General features: G+C 35.0%; 1 protein-coding gene across 4 annotated transcripts in view; it reads left to right on the top strand.

The window, feature by feature from the left end:
• The window catches only part of LOC138693797 (CD2 antigen cytoplasmic tail-binding protein 2 homolog), a 123924-nt gene that overhangs the window by 13437 nt on the left and 90516 nt on the right, over window positions 1-19971 (top strand). For all 4 annotated transcript variants that reach the window (XM_069817595.1, XM_069817594.1, XM_069817593.1 and 1 more), the window contains exons 2-3: window positions 4003-4149; window positions 14836-15014. In XM_069817595.1, the coding sequence (XP_069673696.1) occupies window positions 14850-15014 (165 nt within the window). In that variant the 5' untranslated portion in view covers window positions 4003-4149; window positions 14836-14849. The remainder of the gene's footprint in view (window positions 1-4002; window positions 4150-14835; window positions 15015-19971) is intronic.

Raw genomic sequence — 19971 nt, forward strand, 5'->3', positions numbered from 1 at the left:
TTTATTGCCAGCTATATATACATTTGCTTTGTAGGTGATCGATTCATATAGAGGGGCTTGTACGAGAAACATTTGAAGCTATATACATTTGCTTTGTAGGTGATTGATTCATATAGAGGGCCATGTACAAGAAACATTTGAAGAATGTTATTATTGTCGGTATTGTCACCATGACTATTTATAAATATAAGTGTCAATGGTATTGCATTAACAGCTGTACTGATTTATTAATTCCAACAAAATCGCGACAGAGGTATGAAGAGGAATATAAGAAGTTTGAAGAGTGGTGTAAAAAACAAAAGTAGAGAATATTTCTGAAAAGTTTATGCTGGAATATTTTTCAATGAAAAGTGAAAAGAAGAAATCAAGTTCTCTGTGGATTCATTATTCTATGATGCGGTGTACGATATCACTGAAGACAAACGTGGACATCAGTCAGTAAGTAGACACAATAATTGTTGGGTTTTTAAAGCAAAAAAGTGAATTGTGAAAATGTTACCATTAATGTGTATAACAAATAAAAAGCTTACAAGGACAAGGATCCTGCTGATCCAAAGTTGCACTTGGGCATGGGTTCGATTCCAGCTTGTGCTCATTACTGGTACTTTTTTTCCGAGGTTTTCTCCAACCATAAGACGAATGCAAATGTCAGGTAATCTATGGCGAACCCTCGGCCTCATCTTGCCAAATACCATCACGCTATTACCAATACAATCAATGCCAAATATCCTAGTAGTTAATACAGGGTCGTTAAATAACCAACTAAAAGAATTGCAGAGAGCAATCAGAGTAGTATAATGAAGCATTAATGGTTGAAGTGTTGATCAAAACTTTTTAATGGTGGTAGCAGTATGTGTAAGAAAAGTAAATAGTTGGTGTACTATGGTTGATGTTTAAGAAAGTGCGAAGTTAATACAGTGCTAATAGTACCTCCCTCATGCCAACAACTCTGCTACAGAAAAGAATAATACAATTATGCCTTAATAAACTCTTGATTACCCTTCAGAACTGTTGTATTCAGGATTTAAAGTATTTGACTTCCATCAAATTCATAACAATGTATTATTGAATTTCGTACATAAAAACCGAAATATATTTAATTTATATTCACATAAATCAGTCATGTCAATTGATGCCCACAGGAACAAGCGCGCGCTTTAGAGCTGAGGAGAGCCTGAGCAGTTTACAGCGGAAAGGAAAGAGACAGACGAAAGAAGTAGTATATGCCACTTGGCCGAGCTATGTTCAGGGATGGCCAGCACTGATTCAATAGATAAAGGGAAGAGAACTTATTAAAACTGTATCCATGTTAATTTTTAGATTTGTCTGGAAGTATAAATGCATTATAAAAATATAAGTTTTAATTTTAATGTTCATTTTTCACAAGTTTGATTTTTTTGTCCAAAAGAAATACCGTATTTTCTCAACTTTCTTTGTAGAAAAGTGAAATTTTCAGATATAGGCCTATTTATTTAGTAGCCTTACAGAATGTTTTCGTTAATTTAATATACCGTAAATGCGTATTACTGAAGATAGTGTATTAAAAGTTTTGAAAATATTCGCATGGAAGTGAATTATTAACAAAGCAACTACTGTTACATCATAAGCAAAAGATACGTCCCCATGTGTTGTAAAAATGTCAGCTCTATAGCTTCAGCACGTTTCGAGAAAATAATTTAATATTCTGATGATAGGAAGTTGCTCACCAATATCACCTTAAAAGCATAATGCGATAAGAGTTTTGTTATGGAATATTAGTTACACTTAAAACATATACTGCACCTAGGTAACTGCTTTGTACTGTAATATTTTTTTGATTAGTTGATTGATTATTTTTATAGGGCTAAAGGTATCATCAATATCAATTACAACTTGTCATGTCATACTCAATCTCTTTTTTTGGGATATCACTTTCTTTATGAATGACATGTTTCATCCATTTAGTACAGTATAGTTGTACTACTATGGAATTTATGTGAATATTCCTTCTTATCTCTTTATTATGTTATTAACATTTAAAAACAACTGCAATATTAAGAAATTGGTATTAGTATTTTTGTTTTACAAACAATATAGATAATATCAAACAGAAAGAAGCCATATAAAAATAACGACATAAAATGTCACGTTCCGTTTGAAGTTTGTGCACCAGTGTTTTCTTAATCCTATAGGCTGCTTATTGATATACACAACCCTTCCTCTTTCCAACTTAGCGCTTGATGCCTGCGCACGACGTCAAGGTCAGAAAAATGCGCTTGCTTTGACATCACTGACATAAATATAAAACCAAAAGATCAGAAAACACATTATGCTTAACAGAACCTAAATGTATCATAGCTGTAGCATATAATCACAGTAGCAACTTCGGTCCAAGGCTTTATAACATGATAACTTAATAGCTAAATTCCTAAGTATACAATTTATTAATGCTCCTTATTTAAAAAAATCAATTAAATTTGCTGTTTAGAGAGAAAATTTAAATTATTGTGATATGTGTTTTTTTCTTCTTTTTTCTTTTTCCTTTTTTTTACTTTTTACTCTGTTATTTAATAAAATATCTTAACATTATGTGGAATGCCCTCTGGGCACGAGTTATGTAACTTACTCTTTCTGGGGATGCTAGAATGTTTTTATATAAAAAAGCAATATGTATCTTTGTTCTACGAGGGCTATTCATAAAGTAACTTCCGTTTATTTTTTACAAACCTGTGAATGACGTTAAAGAATTGGGTTACAATACGCTTGAAATTGTACACTTTAATTTATTTTTCCACACAGTTTTCAGTCACATTGAGACACTTGTTGTAGCGTTTGATGAGCTTTGAAATTCCGCAATCATAGAATTCGGCCAACCTATGATGCTGGTTTTCAACTCTTCGTCATCGTTAAAGCACTTCGAGCCAAGCCACGTCTTCATGTGCATGAAGAGATGGTAATCGCTAGGCACCAAATCTGGGCTATAGGGAGGATGATCCAATACTTCCCAGTTGAACTCTTGCAGTTTGGTTGCAGTACGACGCACTGTATGCGGTCGGGCGTTGTCATGCAGGAAAATCACCCCAGATAACAACATGCCACGATGTTTGTTTTGAATGGCCCTTTTCAAGTTTGTTAGTGTGTTACAGTAACGCTCAGCGTTAATTGTGGCATTCCTCTCCAAGAACTCCACTAGCAAAATTCCTTTTCTGTCCCAGAAGACAGTTGCCATAAGTTTCCTCATGGAAAGTGTTTGACGACACTTTGTAAATTTTTTCGGGGAGTGAGTATGGTCCCACTGCATTGATTGAAGCTTTGTTTCTGCATTCACATACCGCACCCAAGTCTCATCTCCTGTCACACTCTGATCGAGAAAAGCATCACCTTCTCTTTCGTAACACTCAAGAAAGGACAGTGCTGCTCCCATCCACTGAGCCTTTTGTTCCTCAGAAAGAAGTTTAGGCACCTATCTGGCAGAAAGTTTCCAGTAGCCCAAATCTTCGGTAATCACTTTGTACAGAAGAGTACGACTAATCTGTGGAAAATCCTCACTAAGCTCTGATATGGTAAACCTGCGGTTTGCTCTAATCCTTTCGTCATCCAAATGAATCAGGTCTGCATTCACGATACTCGGTCGATCACTTCTCTCTTCATCATGGACATTGGTTCGCCCATTTTTGAACATACGGCACCATCCAATTTTTAACAACCTCCTGACTTCAGCATTTCTCTTCTCTTCGAGCCTTTTTCTACCTTATTTTTGCATAATGTAAAAATGAATTGAAACATTTAATTTTTACATGGTTGAAGGTGATTTATATGTTGGATTCTGTTGTTCCAGAGATGCACTGAAATGTGCATCTAAGCTTATACAAAGAATGTTTTCTCTTATGAACAGTAAGTGAACAGATATATACATACATTCGTATATAAGGTCTCGCATCCTCATTGAATAATCAAGACTACTATTTTTTGTTAGTAGTCAACATGTAGATACCTATTAATTTTGAGAAAAATTCGTTCCAGCACTGGAAATCGAATCCAGAACTTCTCAGCTCTGTGTGCTGATCGCTCTTTCCAATTGAGCTATTCTGGGACACGATCCACGGTGCCAGCCGAACTCTCCTCATTGTATCGTCAATGGCCTACTACCTGCATTTTAGACATATACCGGTAAGTCATATATGCAGGAGCACATATTTAAATAACTTTATGGCCGTATTCAACAACAGTTTCTGAATACTGTTAACATTGATATATACATATATTCACATATGAGGTCTCACCATCCTCAGATGTTCGAAACAGGAACGCGACACATCTAATCAAATCAGAACTGCAAATCACAGTCAACTTCAACTACTCATGCAGGGAATTTTTACAATTTGTTTGAAACTATTATGCTAGGTAAAATATCTCAAAATACTTTAATTTAAGCCTAACTGCCAAAATGTAGAATAAAATTGTTTTTAGTACCGCTAATTGAATTGAATTTTTAAATTTTTTATGTGAAATATTGTAGACCACTTAGTCTCCCGTATTTTCTTCAAAAATAGTTGGCAACCATGTGCTTGTGTAATACTCATACATGTTTTCCATCTATTAGGAATATTCACAATTTGTCGCATCTTCAAATAATTCTTTCGACATTCTGTAATATTCTGTGAATTTGTCTGGATGCTATGCTAACTCTACCAATAAAACATTACAAGCACCACGATTTTCAACCAATGAATCCAAAACCTACACCTTTATCTTCACATTCTTATTATTGACTATAGCAGAAGATCTTCATCATCCGATGACTCAATACTGAACGACTCATTAGATCAAATAACATGGCGATATGTGTCATGCTCCATGTGCCGTGCATCATGTTGCTTGCATCACCCGATGTGTAACATGTGTAATCGATTTTATTCAAGCTATGGACTCAAGTTGCGCACCCAAATTATAAAGTACAGCCCACATGGGAATGCAGCAGGTTTACAGCATGAGCTTCGATTGCAAGTCTGGTTGTAGTGTAATATTTACCTCTCTGAATGTTACATATTTTTAAATACGAATGTTGTAATTATATTGTACAGGTGATATATTGTTGTTGGTCCAGTGTCTAGGCACTTGACAATAAGTCAATCGCTGTCTTGCACTCCAATATTTTTGTATGATGTTATCTTGTTCTAGCAATGCTTTGCATCCCTGGACATGTTTCACGTTCATTTCTTCATTTGCATCACACAATACACGGGCTGATGTATGGGAAATACCTACCCTGTGCAGGTGGCTTGTCAAACAGTCGTGACCTGACTTGTTATCAATCTGATTTATGTGGCCCTTGAGGGATTATCTCGAGGTTAACCATTCAAAATTTCCAGGGTGTGTCATTTGCCCCATCCGAATTTTATTGTTTTGGGCAGATCTGAATTTACTTCTGATTAGTTGTTTTACAGAATAATTGTTATTGAATTGTTGTAAAATTTCAGTTTTCTTTTTAGCCAAAAGTCTACTGTTTCATTTCTTTCATGTCACAATGGGAAGGAAACAACTATTTTTTTTTTCTGTAGTTTAGTTAGATAACGCATCTTTTTTAAATCTTGTAGGCTATTTTAGTCTTTTTCGTGATCTGTTGTAAGATTATAGTCTGTATGGCTGCCCTTCAATCTGATAATTAGAATTTATTTACTCTTTCTTACTTACTTACTTACTTACTTACTGGCTTTCAAGGAACCTGGAGGTTCATTGCCACCCTCACATAATCACGCCATTGGTCCCTATCCTGAGCAAGATTAATCCAGTCTCTATCATCATATCCCACCTCCCTCAAATCCATTTTAATATTATCTTCCCATCTACGTCTCGGCCTACTCAAAGGTCTTTTTCCCTCCTGTCTCCCAACTAACACTCTATATGCATTTCTGGATTCGCCCATACGTGCTACATGCCCTGCCCATCTCAAACGTCTGGATTTAATATTCCTAATTATGTCAGGTGAAGAATACAATGCGTGAAGTTCTGTGTTGTGTAACTTTCTCCATTCTCCTGTAACTTCACCCCTCTTCGCCCCAAATATTTTCCTAAGAACCTTATTCTCAAACTCCCTTATCTGTGTTCCTCTCTCAAAATGAGAGTCCAAGTTTCACAGTCATACAGAACAACCAGTAATATAACTGTTTTATAAATTCTAACTTTCAGATTTTTTGACAGCAGACTAGATGACAAAAGCTTCTCAACTGAATAATAAGAGGCATTTCCCATATTTATTCTGCGTTTAATTTCCTCCCGAGTGCCATTTATATTTGTTACTGTATTTATTTAATCTATATAAGAAATTTTGCAAACATATAAATAAATAGCCAGAAATGCATATAGAGTGTTAGTTGGTAGGGCAGAGGGAAAAAGACCTTAGAGGAGGCTTAGACACAGATGGGGGAATAATATTAAAATGGATTTGACAGAGGTGGGTTATGATGGTAGAGACTGGATTAATCTTCTCAGGATAGACATCGATGGCGGGCTTATGTGAGGGCAGCAATGAACCTCCAGGTTCTCTAAGAGCCATTTGTAAGTAATATGTAAACAGCAGTAACTTAAAAATTTGTTGTATATTCTCCTATAGAATAGTCAAATGAAAAGACAGGGCATATTCATCCCAGTTTCTGCATTCCTGAATATGACACAAGAAATCCATCTGTATAAATTTGTCAACACTCCATATGTGTGTATTTTGTCTCAATTGGCATAATCTTCAAACCTAGTATATCTGTAGCCTACATATAATATTTGTTTGTAGTTTATAGACATTACTTCAATAGTTACTTTAAAGCTGTAATGATATGTATTGAAAAGTCACTTTACAACATTTTTTGGTGTGTAAAAATTGCATTAATATTACTGCCAGGATACAACGAACGTATTTTTCATACTTGTTAATTGTTTTGGAACCCTACATAAGAAGTTGAATGTCTTAAGAGGAATGTGATGAAATAGAATGGTGAAGTGTTTGGCAGCGAAAATATATATTTTTCTTGTTTTGTTTTTTCCTCCCAATGTATAAAGACCATTATTTCGATATGTAGACAGTGTATATTTCATATGATATTATGCAAGTACTTTCGTTCCTTCACAGTTTATGACATTGTCACATAGAATATATGATGTTTCTTTCAAATAATTCACAATTTAATGCACATTAATTTTATCTTCCATTGTTTTATATGAAACTTTTCATAGCCTATTTTTGGAAATCTATTGAATTCCCAATATGCTCAGTCAGTTTAAGAGAGCAGTGTATTATGATAATAGATGTTTGAAAGAATTTTAGTTTTGTCCTTTAAAGAGAAAATTTGGTACGAACAAATGTAACATTTTTTCCTCAAAATACATGGAGAAAATAGAGAATACAGAAACAAAGAAAATACAAGATGATCAAGGTGAAGACAGATGGATGGGCAGAAAGGCAGGCAGATAGTTTAATTTTTTCCATAATATTCTTACAGTTGCTTTATAGCATAGAATATAGCCTAACATATCCAATTCTTACGTTTAACATACAAAAATGCAAATATGAAATATATATACAGAATTAATACCGGTACCTTAATAACATATATACAATGCAATATGTTTACCATTTAATAGTACTGAAACATTTACATAGTACAGTGAAATGTCAAGAATTCATTTACAGAATAAAAAAGTGTGAGATATTAAGTAATTTTTTAGTTTTACCTTAAATAATGCAGGGTTTTGGTTATGATTCTTAATGTCTTCAGGAAGACCAATGAAAATTTTTATTGCCATGTAACATATTCCCCTTTGATAGCATGATAAATTTGATAATGGTATACGAAAATCATTCTTTCTGCGGGTATTAGTGCTATGTATGGCTTAATTAGTTAGAAAATTTTCTTTATTACATAAGAGGAAATTTATTAAAGAGTATATGTACTGATTTGTTAAGGTCACAATCTCTCATTAAAAAAAAAATTGTCTATACGATTCTCTAGCCTTTGCTCCAACTATTATTCAAATTGCTAAGGAGACAAGGAGAACAAGTGTGGGTTATTTATAATAATAATAATAATAATAATTATTATTATTATTATTATTATTATTACTTATTTATTTATTTTGGTAAGGTTAAGGCCATCAGGCCTTCTCTTCCACTCCACCAGGACAGTGACAGTTAATTCCAGAGTTAGTCCACCGTTGTGGCTGAGGGGTCAGCGAGTCTAACTCTAAACCCAGTGGGCATGGGTTCGATTCCCGGTCGGGACGTAGTTCTACGTGGACAGTGGATACAAAAGAGAACAAGAGGGCATACACTCATTCATTCATAGGGTTCTGCCGGGGCCTTTGCTATAAGTTCTTTATCAGGACTGGATAGCAGAATCGTGACGTCATACAAACGGGGCATGCTCCGCATGCCATTTCTCTTGGGTATATTTAATAGCGGTGCTTGGCGTTATTTACTCTAGTTAATAGTAAATTATATTAACAAGACAGTAATCAGCATAATTATTATTTTATCTACCACTACTACTACTACTACTACTACTACTACTACTACTACTACTACTACTACTACTACTACTACTACGTACTGCGGTTGTTAAACGAGAGTTGATTGACTTCTTTTCCTATTGTGGATATATGCATGTTCAGCAGTCTTACATGTCGTACCAACATAACTTACGAGACATTACAAACGTTTCACGCTAGTTTGCATAGAAATTCGGCCATTTTCATACCTCAGGGAAGTGTGTAGGGGTAAGAAAATAGAGTGTTATGACAGGCTAGGTTAGTTTAGACTTTTATTATGTCTTACGTACTTATCTGTGACAGGTTAGGTTACGGTAGTTTAGGGTGTTTGTATAGGCAAATCTGTGTTACGTTAGTTTAGAATTTTAGTGTTAGGTCAGGTTAGGTTAGTTTAGGCTTTTATTATTCTTTGCATATACGAAACTGTGACAAGTTAGGTTAGGATAGTTTAGGCTTTTGTTATGCCGTGTATAGGCGAATCTGTGGAAAGTTAGGTTAGGTTAGTTTAGGATTTTAGTGTTAGGTTAGGTTAGTTTAGGCTTTTATTATGCTTTGCATATACGAAACTTTAACAGGTTAAGTTAGGAAAGTTTAGGCTTTTGTTATGTCTTGTATAGGCGAATCCGTGACAAGTTAGGTTAGGTTAGATTAGTTTAGGATTTTAGTGACAGGTTAGGTTAGGTTAGGTTAGGCTTTTACTATTGTCAAGATGAAGGTGAAAGCGATTGAGTGTGGAACTCTTAAACAGGTAGTGATTTTTTGTTTTCTATGTTGGCAGTTCAAGTCAGTCGATGTCTATTCCAAATTCGGCGGAAGTCATTCAAAGCTCGTTTCTTACTACTGTTAGTACAGAAAAACGACAGTTAATAAAGCAGAAAATTGACAGGAATGCGCAGTTCTCTGAAGAAGTAGAAGCAGTATAGTTATTCATGAGATGTCATTTAAATACACACTGTTATCGGTACCTGTTTTTTTGTGAAACTCTGCAATTTTCTTCTTGTTCCTGAAGCACCGGCAATACTATCTTGTTTCATTTTAGAATATTAGCCAATCTAGTTGTGGCTCTAGAAACTAGCATACTTGTGGAATGTTCGCAATCACCCACTGTAAAGTTACCACTATTACCAACACTTTCACATTGTTCACATATTAATGTTTTCAAGAGACGCCTTTGATTTGTTGCATTAATGAAGTCGCTCTCATATTTGTCCGAAATTAAACACTGGAATACATTATATGCAAGTACAGTCACATTTGTTACGAATTGTGTGCGCCACATGAGTCCTCCTCTGTCTATTATTCTTAAATAATTATTCAATTCTACTGTATCACTGGAATATTCTAATATCTGATCACTGTATAAACTTGTCAACATCTAACACACTTTACTACTACACTTACACACTTGGTAACATAACCTACAATGTAGTAGGCCTATATCAGCGCCATCATATTATTTTCTTCTAACTCAACATCCTCAGAAACAAAAATAACATCTTCACAACCACATTCCACAACAGCATCTAAATCTCCCTTATAGTTACAATCATCTCCATTCCCATTTTAAGGGAATTTTAAAAGTAGACGTTAGTTGTCCATTACATAATTTCTCTAGCACAGCGTTTCTCAAATTTTTTTGAAGTGAGGACCACCTTTTTAAGTTACTTGTGATTGGGTACAAAAAATATAATTAGAAAAGTATTGTAATTTGAATTTTTGGATCTGATTTGCCCGGATTTTAAAATAGACAGAGTCTAAAATTTCTTATATCGTCATCTGGAAAAACAGAAATAAAAAGAATTAATGCAGAAACATGCCTGATTTCCAACAAGTAAATATGCAATTTGGCACGTTCTATTATTGGTGTACGACGTACAGTATGTGACCATTTCAGTGTGCAGACTGGGTGTCGGCAAAACTATTAAGAAAGTCATAAATACATGAAAAGATTCGGTACTTTGGACCTCTGTTATGAATTCGGGTGGTCCCTGGCTGGGTTACAGACACGGGATGTGCAGGGAAAAGATGGCGAGAAACACCACGTTCATAGTGCTTTACATCCCTCTTTTGTTGCTGACGGTAGAGTGCGAATTTGGTAGACGAGTAGGGTAATAAATTTCATAAAATGTCAGTACTGGGAGAAAAAGTGAAAGGCGATTGCCATGGTTCATTTCCAAACTGAGATTTTCAGCTATAGCGTGATAAGAAATTCGTTTGAATTTTATTTTTTCTTCTGTCTTTTTTGAAGAACCAAAAGGGCAGACCTCGAGGACCACAGGTGGTCCTCGGACCATAGTTTGAGAAATAAATAATTAAATATATGAAAAAATAATTAAATAATAAATAAATAGTTTGAGAAATAAATAATTAAATATATGAAAAAGACCCAACCCACTTTATTAATAACTATAAAATATTTGATTTTTAATAATAATATTATTATCTTACGCAAGTTTTGTAGTTGATATATTAACAGCATGGCATTAACTATATTAATAATTAATTTCTAATGGTAATGATGTCATCAAACCACCTCAAGTTTTGTAGATTTTAATATCCAATACACAGCTATACTCAGAAAATTACACACCGGAGAATCAGACCTGTAAATTATTTTTAGTAAATCTTGAAGTTTTTAATAACCAATTGAATTTCAACTCTAAATATGTCAGCAATGCTGCAGATCATGGCCTTGGTGTAATAGCTTGTAGTTTATTGTAGTGTGTGTTTTGTTTTATTTTGAAATGCAATTATTTCTCAAAACTGACGAAAGATGGATTTTGGAAAATAGGAAAATTATGTAGGAAAACTGACATTTCACTGAATACTACTATTTTTCTGAAAAACTTTTGAGCTTCAAGCTTCAAAATGAGGGGTCATTTATTAAAATCCATTCAGCCATTGTCCCGTAATTTCCATTACCAGTTCAAATTATATATATAAATAGCATAGTTTAGTATACATAATGTAAATAATTTAAATTGTAAATATTAGTGTAATTGTTAAAGTGGTCCATGTTTTGTTCTGCCGAACACAGTCACGTGAGCAATCTGTCAAGTACTTCGCTTGCTAGATGCACTCGCGTATCTACTTAAATCTCCAGTAATACTTAATCTTATAACCTCGTTGGACAAAGTATGGTCCCTTGTGATAATTGTACTACATCATAACATTTTGTACTTCATGTAAGTATACATATAATCAGAAAATGGAAGTACAGTTGAAAGAAGAGCAGTTTGGCTTCAGGAAGGGAAAAGGTACGAGAGATGCAATTGGAGTCCTATGAACAATCAACGAAAGATACCTAGAGAAGAATAAAGAAGTTCTTATAGTATTTTTGAACCAAGAAAAAGCGTCTGACAAAATGGATAGGACGAAATTGATGGGGATCCTAAAGAAAACTGGCGTGAATTGGAAAGAGCAGAGGCTATTCAGTAACCTTTATATGAAATGAGTCAAGTCAGGATAGGAGAAGAAATGTCAGAAGGAAGCAAAATAGGAAGAGGAGTACATCAACGATGCCCTTTATAACCTACCCTTTTCAACATCTACTTGGAGGACTTAGTGAAGAACTGTTTTCAGAACATGGGCGGAGTGATAGTAAGAGGAAGAAGAATAAAGTGTATAAGATTTGCTGATATGGCAATGTTAGCAGATGAGGAGATGATAGTAAGGGATATGCTACTAAAGCTAAATGACAGCTGTGAGCGATATGAAATGAATATAAATGCCAACAAGACGAAGACCATGGTCATAGGAAGAAAAATAAAGAAGGTAAACTTGCGAAATCTAAATGAGGCAATAGAGCAAGTTTACAACTTCAAATACTTGGGATGTACTATAAGCAGTAACAAGAAGTCAAAAGGAGAATAGCAATGGCAAAGGAAGCTTTTATTAGGAAAAGGAGCATCTTATGCGGACCTCTGGAGAAAGAACTAAAGAAAAGACTAGTGAAGTGCTTTGTGTGGAGTGTATCATTGTATGGGGCAGAAACATGGACATTACGATGAAGTGAAGAGAAGCAACTAGGAGCATTTGAAACATTTACAGTTCTTGCATTATGTATTTGTACCATTATCTTATAATATAGTGAGTCCAGCTTAGGTTTAACATCATAGCTATTTATAACTTTAGTTGTATTAGATTTTAGATTCAGACTCGAAATTCTTGTATATGTGATGATATCTGTGGCTTCATGCAAAATACCACATCGTCACACTGGCATAGTGTGCGTGATTAGGATACACAAAAATGTCGATTTAGACTCAACAGAATTAAAAAAGTTACCATAATTTATTGGCAAACCTCGTGTATTCTGGTACAGAGACTCAAGCATTTTGTGTCACACTCAAGGAACTTCGATATGAAGAAGTGGATTCCAAACTGGCATAAGTCCAAATGACAAGTTATGAGAGAAATGACGAAAAATGGTAAAATAAATTTAACACCCTTAGATCCGTTTGAAAAAAAACATATGCTGACACTAAGTCAAGACTTAGGAGAGTGTTAAATAAACTTACATAGTTATAGCCCTATAAACTGGAAAAGGATAAATTAAAATGTGAATAAAGCAAGTTAAAATCTTAAAAAAAAAAAAAAAATAACTTAGGACACTTTGGAATCCACCTCTTCATATGTGCAAACCCCCCCCAGTGGCATGGCAGATATCCAACCTGTACTCCACCTCCAACCAGATATTCAGAAACATTTGTACTGTGGATAGCTTGACGAATTTTGTGTCACAAATCGTTGAAGTTATCCTGAGGTACATGATACACTTGGTCCTTCACAAAATTCCACAGGAAAAAGTTCAGATGAGTAAGATCCAGTGAGCATGGAGGACAAGTGAATGCTTCGGCTCGAATTGACTTCCTTAGGCTTTTTGCAAAGGTCGTGTGAATCTTTTCACTTTTTTCTCAAAGACCTTTCTTTTACTATGCTTTCCATGCACGGACACAATACAGCCCATTTCTCTTAATGCTTGTCCCATTTAACTATGCTCACATCTAGGTAGGAACATCTTTGTGATGCCAAAGTTAAATTCATTCTGAAATGCACGTTGTCTACACTTCACAGATTTCATTTCCATCAGTGAAAGAATGCAGAACAATTTCTGTTGAGGTGTTCATATCGTCATCTTTGCTCATTCTGATCATGCACACCACACCAGCACCAAAGTATGGTATTTTTCATAAATTGTCACAGATATCATCATATTTACAACAATTTCGAATTGGAATCTTAATACAGTGAAAGTTATAAAACGTCGTAATATTAAACCTATAAGCCAGACATGTGGTACAGTACTTATATAATGTGTTATGATCTTAAATTTTTCCATAATTTCGTAAGAGTAACATCATACAATATTGTATTAATTGTATTGTTCATGAATATATTCTAGCTGTGTTCTCTTTCATAAAATAAGCATTAATATCCGTTGTAGATCACAATTCAGTCACATTTTTCTTTTCATTTTTATTGGTTCTGAAATCTTGCTATCATGCTATTCTTAAATTCTTTACGGACTTCTGTTTTCCTGTTTTCAACTTGTTTATATTGTCGTTTCTCAGAATTATTGGGAATATTATTTTGTAAATTTTTTTTAAAGTATTAATAAATTACTGTTCATGTTACCTTAAGTTTCTCACAACCAATAAAATATGATATATGGTTATAAAAGTCGTTCTTTTACAATACTGCGTATACAACTTGTGCTCTTCTTAAAGCGACACTTTTCTCTCTCTAAGATATTCTCAACTCATGTTTGAATTCATTTTGTATGATGCAGATAATCCATTACTATATTTTCCTTTACCTTGTTTATTAATGCAGTCCTTATTTTCAATTTCTATGTATCTGTTTATTTCATTCATTCGTAATTGTCTGCCCAAGGGCAGAATCTATCAGTCCAAATCCAATTTTTTCCATTTTTTCCTCTTTTCCTCCTACTTCTTAAACAATCTATACAATCTCTGTATCTTAATATTGATCTGCTTATTATTGTTGTTTAGTCAACTGTCCGAAGACAGGTCTGAACCTCATAAGTGACACCATAAAGCATCACTCATGAGGCATCTAGGCCAGGAGATAATTGCATACATCGCTGACTAGTTACATATTACACTAATCAGACTTCAGATGTATACAAACAATTAATCTTCCTCTGATACATATCAAGTGATGTACTGCCTGATAATAGATGTACATATCAGCCAGAACTTCAATCAGAGGTAGCTCTGTTTATTATTCTTCACTAATTTATGGTCTTTTAAATTTTTTAATGCAAAATAAAAATTAGAACTATTACTTCCTCAGGAGGCAACAAAACTATGTCAGCATCAGAGCGAGGGTGGCGAAAGAAAGCTGGACAAGATGATGGTCAACAGGGAAACCAACAGCAACTAACGGATTTGACAGAACTGGCTAATCGTCTCCTTACTGAAACTGGTAACATGGATATTTACCAGGAAAGCTATGAACATATATCGAAGTTGGTAAGTTCATTTAGATAAATATCTAGAATGGCTTTCTTACATAAATTTCAGAGATATATGGTCTTACTAATAAACCATATATAGTTTTTATACGAGACTTAAGTAGAGTTGGGACAGAAAACATTACTAATAAACCATGCATAAGCTATGGATGTATAAACAGCCTGTAATTATACATGGGAATTGCTTTGCAGTAGTTATATACAGAAATCCCTTGTTTGAGTGTTGTACAGAGATAAAAAAAAATGGGCACCCCTCTAACAGCTGTTTGTATAGATTGTCATTTTACGATTATGTTTGCCTTGTAACCACAGAAGAACAAACCAAGGAGCACAGAAGAATTAGAATAATATTGCTGTAGCTATACTCTTTGACCAAAATATAATGTGGTAATCGACCAGGTCCAGTTGTACTGTTGATACTTAGCGTGGCACACTAATGCTCAGAATCGGATGCAATAGAGAACCACAATTTTATTATTCTATCACATTTTGTAATGAAGTAATGACGAAACTATGACATAGCTATGTAACAGTTGTACTGTTATACATGACATATGTAGTGATTATTGGAATTTACATACGAATTATGAATGAGTTATTCATTGTGTAAGTATAAGACAGTTAAATGTCTGTATAAGAGTTTTTATTAGTAAGACATTAATAAAAAAGTCTACCAGAGACAATTCGAAATGTTATAAAGTCATGGCAATTCCCACTTTGTAATATAGCTCAGAAACATGAACCTTAACATTCTGACAACTTCAGAGAATAGAAGTGCAGAAATGAGAACTCCTAAGACCTTTGGTCGGATATATTTTATATGATCACTAGGCCTGTGACATTGGAGCATGTGTACAGTGAAAGAAAGCCAACTCACTCCAGGATATAGGTACACAGAGTACGCAGCACTCTGTTCTGTACAGTCTGCAAAAGAGAATAATACATACATCTCTCTGAATGGCGTCTAACCTCCTCTGCTGTTCGGGCGAGACATGTGATGTATACCATCTTTATGTATGTTTACTGCCTTTAACATATTGGATGCTGCATCGGTAACAATCAGAAGTACCTTGTCATGCTCTATACCTGATGGCCATAATAATTGCATTGCATGTTGAAAAACCCTGCATATTGTAGTTGAGGCATGCAGTTCCAAAACCCTCTAAATCGATTTGAGCAAATTTTTCAGGAAACGAAAAAAACTTTTACTGCTTTTGTTTTTATTTTGAAATGACTGATTTTTTTTCTAGTGAACTTAACTTGAAAGTAGAAAACATCAATATAATTTTTCATATAAATATTATAAATCATATTGCCAAAAATTAATGTTCTTTTTTGTATTTAGTGGGTTTTGGAACTCAATCTTTATTTAGAGGATATTGGAAAGGAATAAATGTATTTAGCGGATATTGGAAAGGAACTTTAAATATGTCAAGTTTTAGACACGAGATGAAGCCTATGAAAACAAAGATTTCAACTCATTCAATCATAAATGTTCTGCCCATGCGCAGATCTTTCACTGCAAACCCAGCATTCTCCAATCGTTCCTATTTTCTGCCTTCCTCTTGGTCTCCGCATATCATCATTATATCATAATGTCGTCTATCATCTGATATCTTCTCCTGCCCCGAACTTTTCTCCCGTTCACTATTCCTTCCATGGCATTCTTAAGTAGACAGTTTCTTCTCAGTCAGTGACCCAACAAATTCCTTTTTTCTCTTTCTGATCAGTTTCAGCATCATTCTTTCTTCATCCACTCTTTCCAACACAGCTTCGTTTCTTATTCTGTTGTCCGCTTCACATGCTCCATTCTTCTCCATATCCACATTTCAAATGCTTTTATTTGTTTCTCTTCATTTCGTCGTAATGTCCATGTTTCTGCCGCCATATTTTTCTTTTTTTTATTTTTTTTTGTAGAAATTTACTCTACTTTGCTTTTTTTCCCCCTTATCCATTTTTTCTTTCCCCCTTTTTCGTTTCTCTTTCTCTGTTTTCCGCTTTCTTAAACTAGTACGTACACAACACCCATGCCCAAGGCGGGACTCGAACCCACAACCTTTCGGACCAAGTGATAGAGACATGCCATGCCCCTACTGCTTGAGCCATCCAGGCCAGCAAATATACAATGGCACACTCCACACAAAGCACTTCACTCGTCTCTTCCTTAGTAGATTTCAGCTAACATATTTTTTTATAGAAGCTTTACAAGGATATTATTGATTATTATACTGTTCACGTAAATAAGAATGCAGATTGAAGATAAAGAATTACTCAAGAAACAATCTATAGTCCACACCTGTGAAGTAACGGTCAGCACGTCTGGCCGCGAAACCAGGTGGCCCGGTTTCGAATCCCGGTACGGGCAAGTTACCTGGTTGAGGTTTTTTCCGGGGTTTTCCCTCAACCCAATACGAGCAAATGCTGGGTAACTTTCGGTGCTGGACTCCGGACTCATTTCACCGGCATTATCACCTTCATTTCATTCAGACGCTAAATAACCTAGATGTTGATACAGCGTCGTAAAATAACCCAATAAAATAAAGAAAATAATCTATAATCATGCTACAAATTTGGATATGGTGGGCTACGTGCTCGAATACATACGAAAGTAATCATTACTCAACTCTTAATAGAACACTGTTGAGCTGAATTCCAAGAGAAAAATATCTTCAACAGTCACACATATCACAATGGAATCCCAGCAATAAAGAACATAGAATTCAGTCCAGGATTTACTTTGAACAATCTCCTTACAAATACATGTTTGCTCCTACAGCTTCAGGTCGTCACTTTCATCGACCAAAAATATCTCCAGATGTATGCAATAATCACAAATATCATAATGGAATTCCAGCAATAAAAAATAGAACTCAGTCCAGGGTTTACTTTGAACCATCATTTTATAAATTGACATTTACTCCTACAGCTTCAGGTGACCAAAATGTTGTTGTTGTTTTCTAATGCCAGGCTTTTGACAATAAAGTCATTTGACCTCTTTCACTCCAATATTTTTCAAAGATATCATCATGACCAGCCTATGAAGCACAGATTTAGGTAACCAAAATGTTTCCTTCGTCTTCTTCTGCTTCCTCTGCTTGCTCTCCATTTTCATTGATGAGATGGGCATAAAATTCCAGATCGTTGTTTGTTTTCCACAAAGGACCGAAATATTTTGAAAAAAGTTTATCAATATCTTGAATTTTCTCCTTTATTACTGCCACCCCAAACTGTTTTCTTTGCAACTGCAAGTCATGGATCGCTTCTCCTCGTTTCAAAAGACTTCGGTAAACTCCAAAATCGTTACGATAGTGGCATTCTCCTCTCACTAATACACCTGACTTCCCTTTTTGAAGAAAATTCTCTTAGAAGGGGCTAAGTTGAAAATGCTTTCAGCACCTGTGTCACTCCTTTCCTTCCAGCTGTTGACAGGAACATCATATACTAGCTTCTTAACAGTTCCTTCTTCTACATAAATTCTGATGTATTCAGAAGAATCAGTGATCGTATTTATTTTCCTTATTCTTTTTCTAATCTACCAAAGACTCTACCTGCGGGAAAACATGATAAGGCATACCAAGTGCCAGATCTCACAATCAGTAGGCCTACACTACTAGAATATGCAAAAAATAAATACTGGTTATAGAGAATATTGGAAAAGTCGCATGGTATTTAGAGGATTTTGGAAAAGTAGAGATTGGATTACTATCACCTTTACTTTTTAACTTCGCTTTAGAATATGCCATTAGGAAAGTTCAGGATAACAGAAAGGGTTTGGAATTGAACGGGATACATCAGCTTCTTGTCTATGCGGATGACGTGAATATGTTAGGAGAAAATACACAAACGATTAGGGAAAACACGGAAATTTTACTTGAAGCAAGTAAAGCGATCGGTTAGAAAATAAATCACGAAAAGACAAAGTATATGGTTATGTCTCGTGACCAGAATATTGTACGAAATGGAAATATAAAAATTGGAGATTTATCCTTCGAAGAGGTGGAAAAATTCAAATATCTTGGAGCAACAGTAACAAATATAAATGACACTCGGGAGGAAATTAAACGCAGAATAAATATGGGAAATGCGTGTTATTATTCGGTTAAGAAGCTCTTATCATCCAGTCTGCTGCCCAAAAATCTGAAAGTTAGAATTTATAAAACAGTTATATTACTGGTTTTTCTGTATGGTTGTGAAACTTGGACTCTCACTCTGAGAGAGGAACATAGGTTAAGGGTGTTTGAGAATAAGGTGCTTAGGAAAATATTTGGGGCTAAGAGGGATGAAGTTACAGGAGAATGAAGAAAGTTACACAATGCAGAACTGCACGCATTGTATTCTTCACCTGACATAATTAGGAACATTAAATCCAGACGTTTGAGATGGGCAGGGCATGTAGCACGTATGGGCGAATCCAGTAATGCATATAGAGTGTTAGTTGGGAGACCAGAGGGAAAAAGACCTTTAGGGAGGCCGAGATGTAGATGGGAGGATAATATTAAAATGGATTTGAGGGAGGTGGGATATGATGATAGAGACTGGATTAATCTTGCACAGGATAGGGACCGATGGCGGGCTTATGTGAGGGCGGCAATGAACCTTCGGGTTCCTTAAAAGCCATTTGTAAGTAAGTAAGTAAGTAAGAGATTGGATTTAGAGGATATTGGAATAGTAACTATTTTTCAAATGAATTTTTTCACTATATGTAGAGTTCTTTTGAACATTATTGATATATAGGTCAATAGAGTGCATTAATCCTTACTATAAAGAGATAAAAAATAATTTTGGTGAAAAAGTGGATTTAGAGGGTTTTGGAACTGTGCGCCTCAATTGTTCACAGCATTTATCACATCACACGACAGTAGGTATGATCCAGCAGGGCCTTCTGGATCTAGGCCCCCAACAATCACATTAACTACATGCCGTCCAACAGCATCCGTCGTCTCATCAATTGACAC

The sequence above is a fragment of the Periplaneta americana genome, unplaced genomic scaffold (genome assembly GCF_040183065.1).
Source record: "Periplaneta americana isolate PAMFEO1 unplaced genomic scaffold, P.americana_PAMFEO1_priV1 scaffold_21, whole genome shotgun sequence".
Classification (NCBI taxonomy): domain Eukaryota; kingdom Metazoa; phylum Arthropoda; class Insecta; order Blattodea; family Blattidae; genus Periplaneta; species Periplaneta americana.